Source organism: Corvus kubaryi, unplaced genomic scaffold (genome assembly GCF_017639235.1).
Source record: "Corvus kubaryi isolate FWS band 111438036 unplaced genomic scaffold, C.kubaryi_AGA036_p1.0 124, whole genome shotgun sequence".
NCBI classification, from domain to species: domain Eukaryota; kingdom Metazoa; phylum Chordata; class Aves; order Passeriformes; family Corvidae; genus Corvus; species Corvus kubaryi.
Genome location: NW_024580659.1, coordinates 2,042,138 through 2,062,834, shown reverse-complemented (window position 1 = coordinate 2,062,834; position 20,697 = coordinate 2,042,138). Strand labels below are relative to the sequence as shown.

The window sequence follows — 20,697 nt, the reverse complement described above, 5'->3', positions numbered from 1 at the left end:
CCATTTATTTATATATTCATTTTTTACTGCAAGAAATTGCAGTAAAAGAAATTACTTCTAAAGCAAAAAACCCAACCAACAAAAACATGTTCTATCCTCCCCATATTTCTTATTTACTTCAAGACTTTTTTTAATCAAATCAGCCACAAAAAGGCAGTTATGGTCTCAAATGGCAAAGTAGAAATTTCCTCAACAGTAGTAGGACAAGGGAAGTAATTTTGTGGAAAACTAGAATGCACACACAGAGAAAAGGGGAACGTAGTGGGAGAAACAGATGGTATAAGATGTGATGGGTTAAATTAAAAGGGCAAGGATAGAGGTGAAGAAAAATGCATCAGAATAATCAAAGAGGAAAAAAATTGAGGAAAAAAATACTTACTTTAAATTTACGGGAGATACAGGCCTTTTTGAGGAGCAAAATCCTTTACTGAAAGCAACAGTTTTGTAGAAGAAAAAAAATAGGTGAGGGGAGAGGGTGTCACAGTGGCTGCAGATCTTTGCCTGCTAAATCCAGACAGAATTGGTGAATGAAAACAGTAATTTCTACAGAAGGTAATAAGTGACTGAAAAATGGGGGAGGCAGGGAAAGCCACAGGAAGGAGTGAGAGAAGACCAGAACATTGAAACGAATAAGGTTAAGTTTACATGGTTCTAAATTTTTATTGTAAGAGAATTAATTAGATGGAATAGAATGAAATAAAGCAATGATCCATTTTGGATCCTAAAACAGGAGCTGTGGCACTGCCCATCAGGGCTGGTCCTGTCCTCACTTGCTCCATTGACACAATAAAGCAGAGCAGTGGACCTTGACCTATGCTGGCTGGCAGAGTTTGGGAGCAAGGCAATCCTGGGCCAGACAGAACTTTCCTGTTTGATTTATGGGGATGAGGCAAATCTCTGGAGCTGGCAGAAGTCTTGTCTGTGACTGAATTGGGAGCCACGAGTTGCTCTCAGGGGCTCTGGTCTGCTTTTACATGGCTCGTGTTCAATAAGTGCTCCAAGATTCCTGCAAGGTAGGAGATAATAGCAAATGTAGCTAAAGGTAACAGGGAGGGCAGAGAAAAACAGCAGACAGGTGTTCACAGGTAGATAAAACATTTACTCCTCCTGCTGATGGCTACAGTGCTGGTTAAAAGAGAAGTGTGGGGATATATCCTGTGAGATATGTGTAGACCTGTTACATATACACTGACACTATTTTGCATTGGAATTAGAAATTACAGAATGCCAAATATTCATTACTGCATCTGCCTTCAGCTTGGGAGCAAGGGAAAGGAACAGAGGAAATCAGAAACCCACCAGAACTCACTTTGTAGCGTGGAAAGCACCGGAGGGGAGTCACTAAACAACAAATTAAGACACAATTCAAGTGAAGAAGAGTGGCATGGCTCCTGCTTACAGAATGGAAAGCACACGTGCAGAGGGGAAGCAGCACTGTGTAGATTTTGGAGCTGCAGTAGCCAGGCACGCCAGCGACTTTGGGCTGCTGCAGAAAGCACAGAAATCTCTGTCAGCACAACTTATCTATTCAAAGTCAGATAAAATCTTTGAACAATGTGAAGAGTTTCTATTGTGCCTTAATAAATTCCCTGGTGCAGAGTTTCTTTGCAGCAAGGGAGAACTGCTTTAGCAGGGCAGCAGCTTCTTGGGGAACCTCAGGCACTGCAGTTTGAGCGCAGCTCTCAAGCATGGCTGTACCTGCCTGACCCTCACTTAAAGCAGAGGGTCCCAGGTGAAAGCTGCCCAGCCATGAGCCACTGCTCCCTGACCAGCACTGCTTCTATCCCCGCAGCTGGCAGCAGGGCAGGAGGGGACACATAGACACCCTATAACTGAAAGCAGGGAATGTTTAATCTGCAGTAAGTCTGCTGATATAACCCAAGATCAACAGCTTGTGATTCAAATCCGGAGTTCATCTATAATGGAAACAATCAGATTGGGAAGCCTGTTTTTGATGCAGTGAAGTGAGCAATCTGGTGCTTCCAGTTTCCAAATTCTACATTGTTTGTAATGTAATTTATCCAGCAAAATCAGCACCTTGAAAGTACCAGCAGTTCACACAAACATATCTTGGCATCATGTCTGCACATTTCTTTTAAAAAACAGGCTTCTAATTACACAGTTTGTTTTAGCTTGTTGACTTTGGCAAGAAACTGTTTCTCTTTGAGTACATTGCTTTAAAATAATAAGGTTTTTCCAGTTATATATTATTGGCAGGATAGAAAGCAATTTCTGTTAAACTGCCTACAATCCTGGCATATTTATGGGTTCAAAGATACAAAGGAACTGAAATTGTAAAACAAAATCTTTTGGAATTAAAACTGACAAAAAGCGGAAGACTGAAACTACAGCTTGGATTCCTTGGGCAGAGGCCTCTGTGTTTAGTCTGCAGTGCTACCGCCGAGCACAGCAGGTTGGGTTTGAGCTGTTAATTATTTGTAAAACATCTTCCAATGTTTGCAAAATGTATGAAATGGTGCCAAAAAAAGCTGCTAACTTTTGGGGTTGAAATGCTGTCTTTTGCAACCAGAGGTTTTGCAACCAGTCAATGGCTGTTCTGCAGATGTTTTCAAAAGGGAGCCTCAGAGACTTTTGCAACAACGAACCACACCACAGCTGGTGTGGGTTTGCATCACACACACAGCCCTGTTCACTGCTGCTTTCATGCTTTGAATGGTCTCAGAGAACAACCTCCAAGAGAACCGTGATACAGCAATGAAATAGAAAATGAGAGACGTGGTAAACTAATACTGTCTAAACTTCATGGCATTTTCACAAAATGTGTGGTTCAAGAACACCATCATATATAACTGGACAGAGTTTTAGAAATCTATTTTTTGGCTTGGATGATGCCACTACTAATTTTTATTTGGAAACCTAAGTCCATGTGTCCATATCAAATTGTGAGCTGATAATGTCAATTTTATTTAGTTCATTCATATGAATCTTCAACAACAAAACCACATTGCAGATTAGAAACCATTTTCAAATAGCAAACAAGCAAGCACAGTCGCATCTTGAAAGTATAATTATTTCAAGGTAAAATATTTGCGACATTTATGTATAGAGTGATAGTAAGGCTTTAACTGTGTGGTTTTCTTGACGAAAGTATCAAAAATACTTGGAACAGCTTCATTTGCATAGTTTTCTTCACAGAAATTGTTTTCCTAGGGAGTTAGATCTATTGACCAGCAGGAAACAGGATCACTGGCTGACTCAAGCCTGTAATCTTTCTTGTACAATCTGAAATGAAATCAAAACAAGAGAATTTGTGATAACACAATCAAAGGGCAGGGCCAGAATTGCCCTGACATGCAGATGGCACCAGGATTCGGAGGCCTGTGTGGGCAGAGGTGCACCTCAGCCCTCTCAGGATCTGCATACTCATGCCATTTTTTCCACATCACAGACATGTGCTAAAAGCAATTGAAGGATAGAAAATTTTTCTCATGGCAAATCCAACCGAGGAAACACCCTCCCTTGTCCAGGAAAACCATGCAAGCTGTAGCCCCAGGGTATAATTATTTCCCCCCAATGAAATAGGAGCCTTGAGCCCTGTAGCATCACTTAAACAACAAATTCAGCCTGTTAGGGAAAAGCTAAAGTGCAAGTTATTTGCACCAAAGAAGTGTGTTCTTACAAACACTCCCTCAGTTTAATTTCTTTTGATCTCTGGCATTTGCTGATAAAGTACATCTCAAAGCACACACATCCTCCATCTCTGTTACCTGGAAACTCTGTGCTCAGATCCAGACACTCTTAGGAGTCTTTCCACAGCTCTCTGATTGCTGGAGTTATCCCCAAATTGTGCTTTTGAATAAAATTGACCTAAGCAACAGACACACAAATTAATTAGAAATACAAACCAGCTGAGTGTTACTGTTTATTTACCCCAAATGGCAGCTCTAACACCAGGAGAGCAGCTCTTTATCTCAGAAAACAAACCAAAGAGCACGTTTGGATGCTCCATTATTAAGTTTAGAAAATTCCTGTTTCAGCTGTGATCTCCTGTAATCCTTAACACCCTCCATGGCAAGGTTCAGCCTTGCTCTGATGAGTTTTCACAATTATTTCTTTCTTGTGGATTTTGGAATATGCAGCCTCTCCATTTGCAAAGTTTCCAAAACAACTTCAACTTAGGTCCCACCAGGATTTTTGGAGCCAAGACATTCAGGAGCAGCTGGCTTTCATTTTCTAACCATGATTGTTTACAATTTTATGTCCATTATTTATAGTCTATTTTTTGACATCAAATGAATTTTGCTGCAGCAATCATGTCATAACCCCAGCACTGTTGGGGTTAAGCCCAACTATTATTTGTGTCTTACTTTTACATCTTCTAAACCCATAATGGGCTACTTAGGGTTGTGCCACTGGTGAGTGGAAAAGCATTGTGTTATGCGTGTTATGTTTCCAGGGTGAGACCTCCCCTCTTCAGAATTGTTGGGGAGTAGAAGTTAAATGTCCAAAAAGACTTAATTAAATGCAAAGTTTCTCAAGAACTCCCTGAAACAAACCCCCAACTACACTCTCTTTCCAGGAGCTGAGTTACAAGACTGTTATTTGCTGTACACATCCATAATGATACACACCTAGAACTCCACTGACTTTGTCCGAAAAACGGTCAGTGTTCAAGAAATAGAGCCCAAGGAAATCATCTGGAAACCTGACCAAGGAAATTTTCACTGTGACCGTATCAGGCAGTGATACTGTAACGCTCCTTTCCTCTTCAACCGACACGCTCAGTCTAGGAAGTAAATTATGAAATTATTTCCAAGAAGAACATGAAGAAAGAATATGTATTTAACTGACATTAATTAATCAAAATAATTTCATTTTTGCCTTTTATCTCTTTGCAATTGCATTTTTCCTGTAGTTATTTTTAAGCTAGAAAATACTCAGTAGAATATCTTTTCTCTCTGTGCTGCACTACAGGTCTTGCAAATATACCAGGGGAGAATTCTTTGCTGATGAATACACCTTATTATCCATAATGACAAGAAATGCTTGGATGGGAAAAAAAAAAATTTTCTCACCATTTTAATGAGGAAAAAGGTAGACTAAGAAAATAATTCAATCTGTTTCATGAACAAGTCAAATACTTTTTTCTTGGATATTTTACAAGTTTTTTCAGACCTTGCCTTTCTTCTGAGCCATTAATGTTATTGTTGTCTCAGGTGGGCTTGCAGAATGTGAATGTCACTGTCATTTTACTCCTGCAGACAGGTTTGACAAAGCCACTCCGAGTGCTGGTGCAAGGGCTCGGGTGCTGGATTGAAGCAGGAGGATCATTCTGCTTGGCAAATTATACTGGGACAAAAATACAGCAAGTTCTTGGCTCTGTTTGGATTACAAGAATAATTGAAAGCAGTTGTTGTAGGACTTGTTATTGTCTAGAACTGCGTGTGGGGAAGCAGCGATGTGTGTCCTGTCTGCCCCAGGCCAGCACTGGATCCTTGTGGAGACTTATTCCAGCAAAATAAAAAGGCTGGGGGAGCCAGCTACACTCAGATCTTCCTTGTGCTAGTGAAGGATCCTGCCCTAATTACTCTAACAAATAAAGTCTGCTTTTAAAGTATCCCTTCTCCTACAGGAGGCATTTAGTTACAGGCAGCTATTCCAACACTTTATGCCTGCCCATAAAAAATGTCAGCTGCCCAGATGGGAGTTATTGCTAAAACTGAGGAGAAAGAAAACCCCAGCCTGTGTGGAGCCAAGTGCTGTATAAAAGGGACAGTAAATGTCAAAGCCATCACTTGGCAGCGCTCGCTTTGCCCTGGAGGAACACAAAGTGGCTGCTGGTGCCACCAGGGCTGCTCTGCATGGCTGTGGGTCCTTTCCTTTGGAACATAAATACATGAACAGCAGGCTGGTGGTGCAGTTGTTCTGGTTCTCTTTACACAGGCATGGAGAATTAAAATCAAACCTACTTCATTCTCTGTATTTGAAATGGGGGATTATGAAGATACCCTGCTGCTACTCACACTGATATACTTGCTGGATAAGGACATTTGGAAGCACTTACTTCAGGAAAATGGGGAAGCAGAGGCCTGAATGAACAAAGATCTGACACATCTTCAAGTTTAGGAAAGGACAGGGAGGTGTTTCTTACCCCTGGATGGTGGAGGAGGCTGACTTCATCCACGACAGCCAGTTGTTCTTGTTATTGTGGCTTATAAGGATCGCATGAGTGTAGACATGGATTTGCACGGGGGGATTCACATAGTTAATATCAAACTGCACAAAGTGATTTACTCCATTTCCAAGTTTCCCCGTCACAGTAAGCCCTTTAATACAAATTTGTCAGGTGATTCTTCTCTTAAGGTACAAGCGATCTTAATAAACCTGCTTCAGTTTTGTTACTGAAACAACTTCAGGGTCTCATATCTAGTTTTGTGGGGCACAGTACTCTGGATTTCAGCTCCCCATGCCCCAGGACTGTGGTGGGGTCACTAGAGCCTGTTTAACCCCATGCTTCCACCTCCTGCATAGAGGTGTCTCTGTTCCATAATCAGAGCAGGTACCTGGGGCTCGGGCCATGGCTCCTTGAGTACAGGAGTACAGAAAAGCTGCTGTACATCCAGAGCATGCACCTTTCTGTTGGTACACAGGGATCATGAGGTTTAAGGTCTCTGCATCCTCCAAAGCCCCAAGGGCTGGGTAGGAGAAAACCCTAAGGACCAAGGATGTGACACCAGGAGGGAAAGGTGACCCTCAGCCAGACCTGTGAGAAGTGCCCCCAGCTGCTGCACCATTGTCTAACAGAAAGGCGGAATTTACCACACCCTTTCTGGTCAGTGCAAGGCAGCAGGTATGAGATGGCTGTTCATGAGAGGGGGTTATTCCCAAAGACACAGACTGCACTCACAGACCCAGTGACTCTCCTTGTCGTGGTGTTGGGGTAACATGGCTCACTCACCTTGCTCTGGATCTGACAGCAGGTGGACAGAGCTTTGTGTTGTTTTATCAATATTTAAGCAGATTCTTTCATTTTGTCTGGGTAATTGCAAGAGAAGTTGTGGATGTTCGTCGACTGAAAAGACAGAAGAAATATATCAGCAACAAAAAAAATCTAGCCTGTGCCCTGGATAGGCACAGCAAAAATGATTTATAGATTTATACCTAAAACATCAGTTATAGCTTGTATATGATAGAACAATTAAAAACAAAGTAATAATTGTTGAAAAGGACACCCAGACACAGCACCTCGATATGAATGAAACCAACAGATTTTTAAATATAGTTTACTAAGGACAATGAGCCCTTAAAAAAGCTTAGGCTGTTGAAGACCTGTTGTACTGCATTTCTTACATCCTCAAGTCAGAGAAGTTTTCTCATGGAACATGGGGATAATTTTTACTTAAATGGAAAGAACTAGCCAAGATTTGCAAGAAGAGGTAAAATATTTTCACAGAGTTGATGCAGTCAGAGAAAACATTGTTGCATGAAAAAGTGTACATTGCAGTTACATTAATAATTGAAATGGGACTAGGATGTGTATCACTTACCAAGAGGTTGTGGTCTTATGATGCCTCTGAACCTGGAGACTGAAATAGATAAAATTAGTAAGAAGAGTTTAATGAAACATTTTTCCCTAAGTCAGCTGATTAACCAGGACAAATGCTGGACAGAAGCCTTTTTAACAGAGCTCTTCACTGACTCCCATGAAGAGCTTTGCTTAAGACAAGATGTCCCAATGGGAAAAAAGCACAACGTGCAGTGCCTGTTTCTCTCAGGATGGACCATGCCACGGGGCCATGCTCAGCTGGAGCTGTGGGAGGGTTTAGAGCTGTGTTTACAAGGGTCACTGTGCAGTGTTGAATGCAGCACACCCAGCCCAGCTCCTCTCACCCCCCTGTGCACAGTTACCTGTTGAAGACATCATCTTGTTGCTGCCAGTTTTGAGCTCAGAGCGCCTTCGACCTGAAGAAAGGGGTTTTCCCAATGTTTTGTTGCTTTGGGTTTATGTCTTGCACCTCCCTCCCCACCCTTTGAAACAGGGAATCTGTCCTGCTTGTTGCCCACTGCATTTTCTGGATACCCCAGGACTGGTGAACTATTTTGTTTTTACATCCATTTCTTTCAGCTTACTAATACATACTTTTCCAGATCTTTCACATTTATTTTTAGGAGGTATAATATGGTTTTATTTCTGAAAAGGGATCAAGATTGTTTTCAAAAGTTTATAGTCCATTAGAAAATATCTGTGGACAGAAATACATATAATAAAAACTAAATTGTGTATCAAGTGGGCATCTCCAATCCAAATGCATTTATTAAAATCAATGAACAAATGAAATTAACTCCATAGAATTATTCTGAATAGAAACAGAGGAGGAGTACTTACCAGCAGGTGACCCATTCATCATTCTATAAGTACCTGGAGAAAGAAAAGAGAGTATCTGTGTTTTACTCACAATTGCATCACATACCTTACAGGAGTGTTTCTGGTCAGGGAGTTTTCTGCCATTAAACTCCCCAGCACCACTTTGAAAGAGGCAATGTCCAAAAACAGGGCAGCATTGTGATTCCCTCAATATATTTCTGTGACATAACTAGAGCAAAACCCAAGGTTCTTCATCTATAAAATTATTATTAAATAAATGCTTTTTCCAGAGAGGAAAAAAATACTGAAATCATCCTCAGAAGACATTCTTGAGCTGAATTTTTTGAAAGATGCTACACATGTGGTAGAAAGAAGAAGAAAGCATCATTAACACCATTGGCTTGAAGAACTACTTTTCCTCGAGAGCATAGATAATTTTGACCTTTGAGACTTCTGAATGGAAGACTTTCTCCCTTTGACCCTGTTACCCACCCAAAACCCACACAGACTGTGGTAGGCATTGCTTATAATTTACTTCACACATTTTTTCAAATCTCAGAGACTTCCCTCTATAGAACAGCCACCATGAACTCTTTTGTTTGGTTGGTTGGTTAGTTAGTTTGTTTTTTTATTAGAGACTATGAAAATATGCCACTGGAAAAGAAAACATTTACCTCCTGCTGGAAAACTGCTGGGCTTCTCATTATCTGTCAAGAGGAAGAGGGGCAGATTAGTATCATACAGTCAACACTGAATTACTTTACCCATGTAAACAAGCAAACTGGTGCAAGGGCTTCAGGTGTTTTGTGTTAAAGGATGGGTATATCCTTTTATCCACGTGCAAAACTCTGACTGAGGCCATGCCTTCCCCCCTGCATTCATTTTTCCACTTAAATGCTACAGAGAAAAGTGTGGAACCCTTTTGCATTGTCAGGAATGTAATAGTAACAATTATTAGACTACTTTTAGTTAATATTTAAACAAATTATTTTCCATTTCAATAGTAGTGCCTGTTTCATCACTTCACCTTTCAAAAAAATCCTGCATATTTTATTTTGAAAGGAAGCCAATCCCTGAACTCCTGCCTCCCATTTGCCTCATTACGTCACTATCAAATGAACCTAAGTGGAAGTCAACAACAATTAATCAGGAAGAGCAGAGTGTTTCAGGAGGGCTGTTTTTACCAGCCTCGGTGGGTTTGTTTGCCAACTCCTTCTGCTGCTGATCAGAGGGTTTGGTGACCACCATGGAAGTGAGGGGTGTGACAAAGCTGTACCGCAGGGACAGATCCAAAGCTTGGGCCTCCAGGGCCTTCTGGTCCTCTTCTTCCACTGAAATACTAAAGTCTGTGTTAATGATGAAGAAATAACGTGTAGAGACTATGAACAAGCCATCTTCAGATGCCTTTGTATATTAGCTGTATCTTCACAGATATTTTTTAGTATTGAAGGGTCAGTAGTCTTAAGGGGATAACTCAGATGTTCATGTGGCTGAAATTATGGAAATGCTTAATTCTTTGCAAGACTGGAGCCTATGTATGGTTTAAATACATAAAAATAATAGCTACATGATCTATGAATTACCTTATGGACATACATATTGTTCTATTCCCTAGCTATTGCCGTTTCCTTATCGACAGGCAGTATTTCTGGGTGTGCAAGAACAGCTCAACACAATCCATACAATTGAAATCTATTTCATAGTAATGCCATGAAGAATGTTTTACATTACGTTTTCCTATTCCTGAAATGGAATGTTGCAGTGCTATCATAAACTGAAAGGCACTTCATGTTCATCATATAGTAATATAGTATTCTCCCAGTATCTTATGTTTTTGATACTGTCTGGAGAAATATTTCTGTTTCTTTGTGTTTTCTGACCATATAATTTGTGAATAAGGAATTTGTGTTTTGAGAAGTTAGAAGTTTGTTATGTGAGGCATTAAAATAGCTTACGCTTTTTCCAGAAGCTGCTGAATGGTTAAGTAAGCCCACAGTCTCTCTATGAAATTTCCAAAGACGTATTTTTGATTTTGGAATACTTGCTCCTTCTCTTTGACATTTGCTTCTTCCTTAAGAGTCAAGTCACTTGTATGCTGAAGTGGGAGAAAACTGACCATCAAAAAACAGCTCCAGACTTTGTTTACAGTCACATTATTAGACTCAAGAGAACATCTTTCAGTACCAATTGTCCTTCAATTTTGTTCTTTCCCATTAGAGAATGCAACTCCAAGAAATCTAAGAAGCATGTATTTTAAATATATATTTCTGGACTTGAAACAATGATGAAAAAAGGAGGTAATTAAATTGTTCTATTTCAACATTTTTGAGATGAATAATTGAGATTTCCTACTTCATTGTAACAATACAAACCTAAAAGTGCTTAAAAGGACAAAATATTATGGGTTTTGTAGAACTAAAATTGCTGTTTGCTTATTTGTGGATATTCTTCAAGGTTTTTCTTCTGTATTCAAATTCAAGAGAGGGTAATTTTAGCAAATTATTTGAGAGTTCAAACAATGGGAAAACAGCTGCATGCCCAAATGGGGGCATTCCAGTGAGCTGTTCTGATGAACCTATACTAAACACAAAACACTTCTTGAAGCCTCCTATTGTACCACGAAAGACAGAAGGGAGAGATGTTTTTCACAATTAGTAAACTAAACACTTACTGACTGAGCTTTAATTTCTACTGGCAAAAGATCCAGCTCATTGCTAATTTTTCCAGACACTATAATTTCAGATCCTTCAAAAAACAGCTTGAAATCGTTCTTGGTTAACCCTTGAATGGAATTTTCTGGATACTGCATTTCAATTTGCATTAATATTGGGGTAGCCACTTCTTGATAAAAGCCCTAAAGAGAAGCAGTGAGACAGAGAACACACACAAATGACAGCAAAATTGTGCAAAGCAAAATGTGGAATGCCTAAAACCCCCTTAAAAAGCTTCTTTAGTAGTACAAGTCTACTGCAAACTTAGAAATTGTCCACTTCCCCTGGACAATTTCTCTTTCTACAGTACAGAAAATTCCCAGTTTGTCTGAATGTGGCTGATTTGAGGACTTTGAATCATGGATACATGGAGGGTACAAACCCTCAGATACCCCAAAATTGCCTTCCTCCCGCTCATAAATTAACAGGCAAACTCAAACCCAACATTGCATCTCAGAAAATCTGTGATTTTGCTGCTAGGACTGTATCAGCTGTAGCTGATAGATGTTTTTTTCTGGCACATTCCTTCCTCCTGACCTGGAGCTGCAGGGCTGCATCAGCATTTTCATAGATACGCCGTGCTATTCCCCCATTGCTCAGGGCCATTTTCTCCAGGAATTTATAACTGACATCAAACCCAAAGCCAAGGCAGAAAAGAGCATATTTCCCGTTGATTGCTTTCTGAATGTTTTCTTGAATTACTTCCACATTTCTCTCACCTGTAAATGAAACAAAAACATGCTGTTGTGGGTTTGGGTCTTTTCAAGTGCAAAAAGACCACAGCAGGTTAGTGGAAAATCCTGCCTGAAGTTTTTAAAAATAATTCAGAATAAAACACTAAAAAGATATGGGATAGAATGCTGGTAATTGAATTGGAGATAAAAGCATCACTCTGCATATGGAGTGCCAAAACATGATTCTCCCCCTAATGACTTTTACTACATTCTAGTGATGTTGTCATGGCTAAATGCAAAATATTTTAGAGGATTACAGGGCCAGAAGAGGTTTTTAGTACAGAAGGGACACACACTACAAGCTAACAACACGAGGGATGGATACACTTCATCAAGCATTCAAAAGACAAGTAGCATCCATAAAAATTATGTGTGTCAATTCAGAGAAGAATGGATTGGTTAATGGTGCAATTCCAACAAACTGCCAATGAACTCAGCCATGTTGCTCTCCCTGCTCCTTTGTGTGACAGAGGGAAAAGATTTTCACACCATCATCTTATCCCATTTGAAGAGCTGCTGATGGCTATGTATGAATGAAGAGCTTCTCCATCAGCATTTCCAGGCAGAAACTGTCACTGCCTGTAGCAATATCATGGGAGCAGCTCAGATGTTTCCCTCTCAGCTGCTTTGCTAAGGAAGACAGTGTATGCAATAATGCCTGACACTCCACCCTGGCCTGATTTCTAACTGCTGGATGTGGGGAGCACTGGAGACTCACTGTGGCTGTGCTGGGGAGGCAGCACTGTGAGATGAATTTTATTTAAAAACCCAAACAAAATCAACAAACCCCAGAGCAGAATGGCTCACAATCTAAAAAGCAGACTGATCTTATTTAGAGGGCTTACAGAAGAATTAATATTGCTGGCCTTGGAGGATGCTGGTGCTACACAAAACTAAGACAAACCTCTGTTCAGGACAAGAAGTTTGTGCTATTGCACTGGGAGTTGTTGCTTATTTCACCTGATATTTCAATCTCAATCCTTTGGTTTGTGCTGTCACAGCTGATCACTAATTAAGACATGGAAAAGAATACAGAACAAGAAGCACATTGAAAATATCCCAAGTTTGAGGCACAGAGGGTGAAGAAGCACAAGCAGTATCTCTCAAATAGGACTGTACACAGTTATCTGCAAAAGGCCCATGTTTTGTCTCCAGGTATTTTACTTTTCTAATTCAGCTGTGCCTGGACTATCTCCAGTTCCCTCGAGTTTATAAGCTGGGAAGCCAACGGTATGCAGCAAAACAATTCCCAGCTGAAGGATGCGCAGTCACAGGCAGGCAGGCTCTGCCATCGCTCCCTACAGCCCTCACTCAGCAGAGCCCTCTCATAATCCCCCTCCCCAGATCCAGCTGTAGCTCAGCCTGCGTATTCCAAAGCTCTTCTGAAACACAGGCGAGGTCTATCAATATTGGGAAGCAAGTGTAAAAGATAAAAATCCCCAGGGGAGGGCGGACCGAGCGTAGCATTCACTCACCAGAAGTGGGCTGGCCATCTGTCAGCAAAACAATCATGGAGACGCTGCGCTCCGGCAGCCCCTCGGCTTTCTCCAGCACGCCCACGGCAGCCAGCAGGGCACCACTGATGTCTGTGCCTGGAATGAGAGAGCAGGCATCGCTCACCTAAACAGGATAATCATCTGCAGAGGCCCTGCAGACTTGTTTAAAGTTTCCTGCAGGAAGTAATCCTTCCGAGAGAGGAGGATTTAGGGACTTAGCCTACTTGACTTAATTACAGGGTATTATATTGCAATGGCAGTGCTGGAGTATTCTTTTGGGAGCATTTTCCACACATATGTCATGGGAAATACAAACATGTCTAGAGCCATTAAAAAGTGCTTAAATAAACACGCTGTCATCTATTAACCTATATTTAAGAAAAGCTTCCCTGCCTTATCTAAGAAGTCAGAGAAAAGAGCTGAGCATGGGTGGGTTTATTGGTGTTAGTGCCTGGGGTAAGGAAACTTCTGTTACTACTCAGAATGTAACATTAAAGGGAGATAGAGCTCTTGAGATGTGCTGAGAACTAAACAACACCAAGCACACTGAAATGCCACATGTCTATTTTGCCTGTTTTATTTCCATGGCATGGCTTACAAGGGAGCATAACTTTGGATGTGTTTTTTGTTCCTTTTTTCAAGGGGACACTTGATATAAAAAGAAAAATAAGCAAATTGCTGTCAAATGTTGAGTGAATTGCCATTTTTCTGTAGAAAAAAAATGTGCTATCAAGGAATCTTCCAATTATCTCTGTCATAAAAATTGGAAACAAAACTTTGTGGCATGTATGGTTCATATATGATGTAAGCATCTCTTATGTATATTATATATCTATATCTAGCTCATAATGTAGTCACCAGTCTCTCCACTCACAAGCTTTCTTTCCCACTCATCACTTCTAAGTCTTAAAAATTGGCTTGCTTTGTAAGCACTGATGGTAGCTCTGGGGCGCTATATAACTAATAAAAATAATTGTTTTCTAAGCAATTCATTTCACTGGGTGCATATTTGTGGCTACAAGCACATGTACCTCCCCTGGCAGTGAGAGTCTGCACCAGTGCTGCAGCACTGGCCACGTTCTCCTCAGTGGCTGGCAGCAAAGAGCTCTTCCACTCCATCACTTTGTTGTTGAAGGTGATAAAGTTGAAATGATCTTCTGGACGGAGGTCCTGCAAAATCTTCAACAGGGCATCCATTGTCTGTTCCAAGGAGCAAACAATCGCTTTGGTTATTCCAACTTCTTTGCCAGAGCTGGGATTGAAATTGCAGTGTAATGAGGGAGTTCTCTACAGCTCTGTTCCAGATGCAGCCCAATGCCTTTATTAAACCCTAAGGGTATGTTTTAGGTTGAGACCATCAGAAGTAGCTGATTTGCTTAACTTACAGACATGAAAAACCAACCTATGAGGGCTGTAGGGGGCTTGTCTGCTCTCAAGCAGAGCTACATACACAGTCATCAATAAACACAAAACAGATAACAGACAAATTAATTCTTTAAGCTTCATTAAAGAAAAAAATAAACACAAAAAGTTCTGCAAAGATACAGAAAGCACTCTCTGCCTCAATGCTTAGTACCCATGAAAATAGCTGTGTCAGACAAGTGTTACTCTTTAATAACTTCAATCTCCGCATATGTATTTTCAAGCATTTCTGTAAGTATGAACGTTTTGTTGTGTACAAAACCAGTGTGTGTTTCCAATGAGAAATTCCCAGTTGCTTCCTCAGAAGGCTGGGGTGTGTGTGCCTGCTGCTAACAGAGGTCATGAAGTTACCTGGTCAATTTTTCTGCCTGCCATGGAGCCACTTCGGTCTATAACAAAGATGATGTTTTTGGGAAACACTGGCATTTCTTGGGGTGCAAAGTAGTGGACAAAATACCCATTGACAATCTGAAATACAGAGTGTGAAAACACCTATAAAAGTACATCTAAAGAAATAAAGAATAAATCTTAACATTCTGGCACAGCAAGTGGTGGGGAGCATGCTCAGCATTCTGCTCTTCTTGATAAGCCGAAATCAAAGAATTTAAATTAAAGAAAGTAAAATGTATTTCCTAGCTGGAAGCAAGACTGTCTGTAGAGAGAAAATTACAAGAGAGCAGCATGCATACATACATATATATTAGACACCTCAGTGCCATATGTATGATGTATGCATATTATCACAGTATATCACATTACCTCTTTATCATGACCTATTAGCACACCTCTGCTGAGTGACTGTGGCTGCCACCTTTTAGCACACCCGTGTATACTTCATTAGTGAAATGATATGGAAAATACTGTATTTTATTCCCTAGAATGTGCATTGGTTCATAAATATTTGTTAAGTTCCTGCTGTATTTAATTGTGCCTCAGTTATCACAAAAACCAAGAAGAGACCAAGCATCATTTTAAGTTATATAAATCACATTCCTCTAAACTTCATTTACAAGAAGGCACAAATACACTTCAGAGGAGCCAAAATAATAATTAAAACAGAGTGTAAAGAGACATCTATGAAATACCAATATAGATTTGGCGTTAGAATAAAATTTGAAAGATTAATTGTTTTTCCTGAGTGATCCATTTTTGCAATGTACCTGGTGTCTCTGGGGATTTACCGAATATCAGCCTCAGTTCCTGCTGACCCAGGATTAATGGAAAGAGCTTTTCCTGTCATTCTTGGTGTTTCAAAGCAAATGTTGCTGTTTTGCTGATTGCACTTCACATTCAGACTTACCTGTGATCTGAAAGCATTTTCGTTTCTATTTCTTTTTTACCTGTATATCACCTGCAGTGGCTTCTCTCTTTACATCATAACGCACAACAAAATCACCATTGAGGAGTGTTTCATCGAGTTCAGAATTTTTCTTTTGTTGATCTACAGTTGGCTTAAATAAAATATGAGCCTGCAAAGAAACAAGAAAAAAAGATTTAAAGCAAGATAACCTAGAGCTGCCACTGGCAGTAACCTCTGGCAGCTGCTGCTTTACCTTGGTTTCGTTCTGCACTTTGGTGAGTGCCTCGGTTAACTCGTTTGTCATGAATGTGCTGTCTGTCTCCAAGAAGCGGATGCCCTGGGGCTCGAAGATGTGCACATCAATCTGACAGCAGAGAAAAAGTCAGCATCAGCTTCTCAGAGGGAACATGGCTGTACCCAAAAACCACGGCACTGCTCCCTGCCCAGCTCACCTGGAAGTGCTTAACCAGCTGCTTGGGCCGGACCTTAATGAGCAGCTCGTACTTCCCCAGCTGCCTCTTCAGCAGCTCCTCATAGGTCAGCTCAAAAGTGACTTTGCTGGCGGCTGCAATGCTGACAGACACATGGAACTGCTCCAGCTTTCTGTCTGTAATTCTGGGGGGCAAGAACAGGGATTTAACTCCTGCAGGGAAGGCTTCCTTGTGGTGGCCAGAGTTTGTGATTGTGAAGTGTGCAAAATAAAGGCCAAGGGGGCCACATGGGATAAATAAAAAAAAAAGAGTAGCAGTAAATATTGTTCATTCATCACAGAGAAGATTTTTTACATTGCAGGTGCTATTACGTACATCACATGTATTTATTAGTGTGCCATGGGTTCAAGCTGAGAAATGGAGCAGAAACCCCTGCATGCCTCAGACTAAACACCTGTGAAGCACAGATTAAATATACCCTGAAACTGTGATCTCTGCTCAAGTGCCGTGGTGTTCTGTGCTTGTGAGGAAGCAGACTCAGCACTGAGCATCATCCCATAGTGGCAAGGTGCTCTCACATGACAGGGAGCCAGGCTGGATGGAGCTCTGAGCAACCTGAAATGTGTCCCTGCCCACGGCAGGGGGGTTGGAACGAGATGATCTTTAAGGACTCTTGACCCTGAGATTAGCTCAATTGGTCAGAGCATGGTGCTAATAACACCATGGTTGTGGGTTCAATCCCTCTATGGACCATTCACTTAAGAGTTGGACTTGATGATCCTTGTAGAACCCTTCGGAGAACATTCTGTGATTCAGTGATTCTATGACAGCAAGTCCCAGGGTAATGCTGAACAGGGATGCTTCCCACTGGAGCCCATTGCAGGACCACATATAAATCGTATATATGTGAAAAAAAATATATACACTCAACTGTCCCTCCCACCAAGAACCCAAGACTGATTTTCACATTTGTCCCCACCAAGATGTAGCTGTCTCCAGGGTTTAACCTGCCCCCAGCCAAACAGGAAGCCAAGCAGGGGTGTTGGAGCAGCCTTACTCAGAATGGCAACGTACTTGACGAGACCGGCGCTCTGCCCTTGCGAGACTGCCGTGTCATACTCATTTTGAGCAGCAGCTTTCTCCTTTATTATTCCTGGGTATACTTCACCATCGATGGACCTGTTTGGTTTCCATAAAAATTAATTAATATTAGAAGGAATGCACTGGGGAAAGAAACTCAAGTTTTTTTGTGGCTCTCTGGGCAAGGGACATGGTTTGGCTCCCAAATCCCTCCCCACCCAGGAGGATGCCAGCAGCCACCACCACCACACCTTGTCCTTGCAGAGTCTTGAGGAGGCTGGAGCAGGAGAAATAACACCACTGAGCACATCTGTCACCCACCCTGTGCAGCAGGCAGCCTGGCCCTGGGCACCTCTTTTTTATTTGGCTGCCTACTACTTTGCCCCACAGAGCATTTTTGCAGAGGACCCTCTTTGTGCACTTTGCCCACCAGCTCCTGAGCAGAAAGATGAACCCCCCCTTCTTCACACCACAGGTAAGGACTGATCCTACATGGAGAAGTTGGTGATAAAGGCTGTCTTGGGTAACTCCACTTCAAAGGTGGCCTCTCGGGACTCATTGGCTTGGTTGACAATCCTGCTGGTGATGACAGTGTGAGCAAATCGTGATGTGACCTTGCAGTCCACGTGGAGGCTGTAGATTTCAGGCTGGAAAAAGATAAACAGACTGAAACAGAAACACTCAAGTTTTGATCCCAAGTAGTCCTTACCTGCATGATGCTATTGGAAAAGTCGGATGAAGGAATGAACTATTAGCCTGGCTGGAACTGGGGAGGGGATTGTTCTGGACCAGTCTGCTTATTCCCTTCTCTGCCGGCACAACCCCTGCCCCATGCAAAACCTGCAGCTTCATCTGCATTTTGCTGTTCCACAGAAGCTTCTGTTGAACCTTTTTCTCTCCTTGGGGTACAGTGAAGCAGCTGCTGCATCACCCCAGTGCATTGCCCAAGATTTACCTCAGGAAGATCAGATGCCTCTTTAAGCCCGACCCAGGGAAGGGCCCTGTTTTTTGTGTGACTGTTTATTTGCTGTCCCAGCTGCTGACTTTGCTGCCTGTTTTTCACTTTGGTACCTTGAGTCCCACAGGATGTTTAGCAGATTTGAAATCCAGCATGGGCCTCCCAACCCCTCACTTGGTTGCACAAGCGGAGATGCCTTTTGAGCACTCATGTTTCTCCTGGTCTGGTTCTTCCAGGGCCCCTGATGCCCAAAGGAGGAGGGCACCATTCTGGAGCTGCCCAAGAACACCCCAGAGCATGGCTGGACTGAGAACTGCCTGGAGCACCTGCCTACATGAACACCTCCTTTTGCATTTGGGATGTCTCTCTAAAGATCCTAACCATGTTTCAGCAGTGGCACTAGGAAAGGTTGATCTGGGCATCACCAGACACACAACAGTCCAACAGCTGATTAAAGTAAAAAAGCTCAGCAACAGAGCATATCACTGCACTACTGTTTTTACTTTTTCACCCTCCAAGTCTCTTGAATGGCTAATTGATCTTTAGCTATTTTGATAATTAATCTCCTGTACTTTGCTTGCTAATTAATAGCATCCAGTGGCCTCTTCTCAGTTAGGACACTGGCTGAAATTCAAAAGTTTGCTGACCTGCCATACTCAAACCTGCCCATGGCACATTCAGAGTGAGGTTTTGTCATAAGGAGCACCAAGCCCCAGGCTGTGGCTCAGTGGGGCAGTGTAGGCAGGTGATGGTCATTGGTGCCCCCTGAGGATCCTTCCAACACAGGAGGAGCTTGTCCTGTGCAAAATTTACCCACTTCAAAATCTACTCCGCTGCCAAGTGCCCAAGGGATGCTGCAGGGAGGAGGACCTGCATCTCCTGCACTCGCCCAGCCCCAGCAGCATTTTAGGCTGTGGCCAGCACAAACCAGGGGTCAATGGGATGCAGCTTGGGGAGAAGCATTGCTGTGCCCCTGGTGAAAGAAGCAGAGAGGACCAGTCGCAGGCATGTACCCAAAAGCAAAGGCACTGTGGGCCCATACACCCCCATCCATGGCTTCCTGCAGAGGTCTCGGCTGCCCCTGCAGCAGCCATGAGGCCTCGCCCTGCCTCCCAACACCCACCTGCATTTCAGTTCCACTTCACACTTTTCTGAATAGGCATGATGGTCAGAGAAACCTCCCGATTTAAAGCTTCCTCTTCTTCTCTAATATTGGTGTTTTTACAATGCCACCTGTCACACGTACCCCGTGATGGTACAGAACACAGTTTGCTCCTCCAGACAGTGCAAGTAACTTTCTACTTCACTCTTTTCCATTCCATATATATTAGTAAACACTTGTCAGAAACCTCCTGGCACTGCATAGTGCTTGTTTGGTCCTGTGTCAAGATCCAAACCTCATCCGGTGGCCAAGGCAGAGCTACTGATCTCTCAAATTTGGTATCTTACATCCCTGAGGAAGAGCATGATCAGACACATCTGCAAATGCCTCCTCCTATATTTGTACTGTAACAGCCCAAACAAACAACCAAAAAGACCTTAAAATAACCCAAAGCTCTAAAATCTTAACACAATCCACCCAAGGCTCCCCAGGTGGTGGTTACCAGAGGAGTTACCTGCATTACCTGGCCAGTTACCGCGATACCACCACATCACCAAATGAACAAACGAGATATTGATAATAAAAATAGAGCAAATACCTTCTGATCAATAGTTTCTGCTAATACTAAGAGTGAGGAAAAGACCGTCCATGCAAGCAATGCTCTCTGCTCCATTTTGGAAAAAACAAATTTTCAAATGAAATCTCTATTTATCTGAATCAGTTAATGAGTAACTTGTACTTGGGGATATCATGTAGACTTTGAAGAGACCCAGAAATTTAATATTTACCTGTTAAACATAGGTAAAACTTGGACTTGGCTAATGCTTATTTTTCCAACAGATCTTTGCTGTTAAACATTAGAATTTTAATGTTTCATAACACATAAAATTAAGAAATCCCTATGTTGTTTTTTTTAAAAATTAGATTTCACTGTGTCATGTGAAATCTCTCAGGGAAATTATTTGGTCTGTGCAACAAGCTGCAGGAATCTCTATCATATTCCACAGTAATAATTTGGAAGGGCACATCCAGGACAAGCAACATTCACATGAGATACTACAGCTGGTGGATTTCTCAACCTTTGTGCCTCCCTGCACAACTGGCCCATGGGAAGTAAAGAGCAGCACTTATGAAACA

At 41.9% G+C, this 20,697-nt stretch overlaps 1 protein-coding gene across 2 annotated transcripts; it reads right to left on the bottom strand.

The window, feature by feature from the left end:
- Positions 1 to 2,901: 2,901 nt before the first annotated feature.
- ITIH4 (inter-alpha-trypsin inhibitor heavy chain 4) lies at positions 2,902 to 20,255 on the bottom strand. Of its 2 annotated transcripts, XM_042019280.1 has the most exons (22): positions 20,159 to 20,255; positions 17,993 to 18,147; positions 17,495 to 17,599; positions 16,442 to 16,604; positions 16,243 to 16,353; positions 16,030 to 16,158; positions 15,041 to 15,157; positions 14,299 to 14,467; positions 13,247 to 13,363; positions 11,575 to 11,756; positions 10,998 to 11,180; positions 10,282 to 10,421; positions 9,511 to 9,665; positions 9,001 to 9,033; positions 8,348 to 8,380; positions 7,870 to 7,923; positions 7,509 to 7,547; positions 6,920 to 7,033; positions 6,113 to 6,287; positions 4,593 to 4,747; positions 3,729 to 3,828; positions 2,902 to 3,243 (listed from the first exon to the last, which is right to left on the bottom strand). In XM_042019280.1, the coding sequence occupies exons 1-22, from the start codon at positions 20,231 to 20,233 to the stop codon at positions 3,168 to 3,170; spliced, it is 2,580 nt and encodes an 859-aa protein (XP_041875214.1). In that variant the 5' UTR covers positions 20,234 to 20,255; the 3' UTR covers positions 2,902 to 3,167. The 2 variants fall into 2 exon arrangements, with proteins under 2 accessions (XP_041875214.1, XP_041875224.1); XM_042019290.1 differs by lacking the exon at positions 7,870 to 7,923.
- Between the last annotated feature and the right edge of the window lie 442 nt (positions 20,256 to 20,697).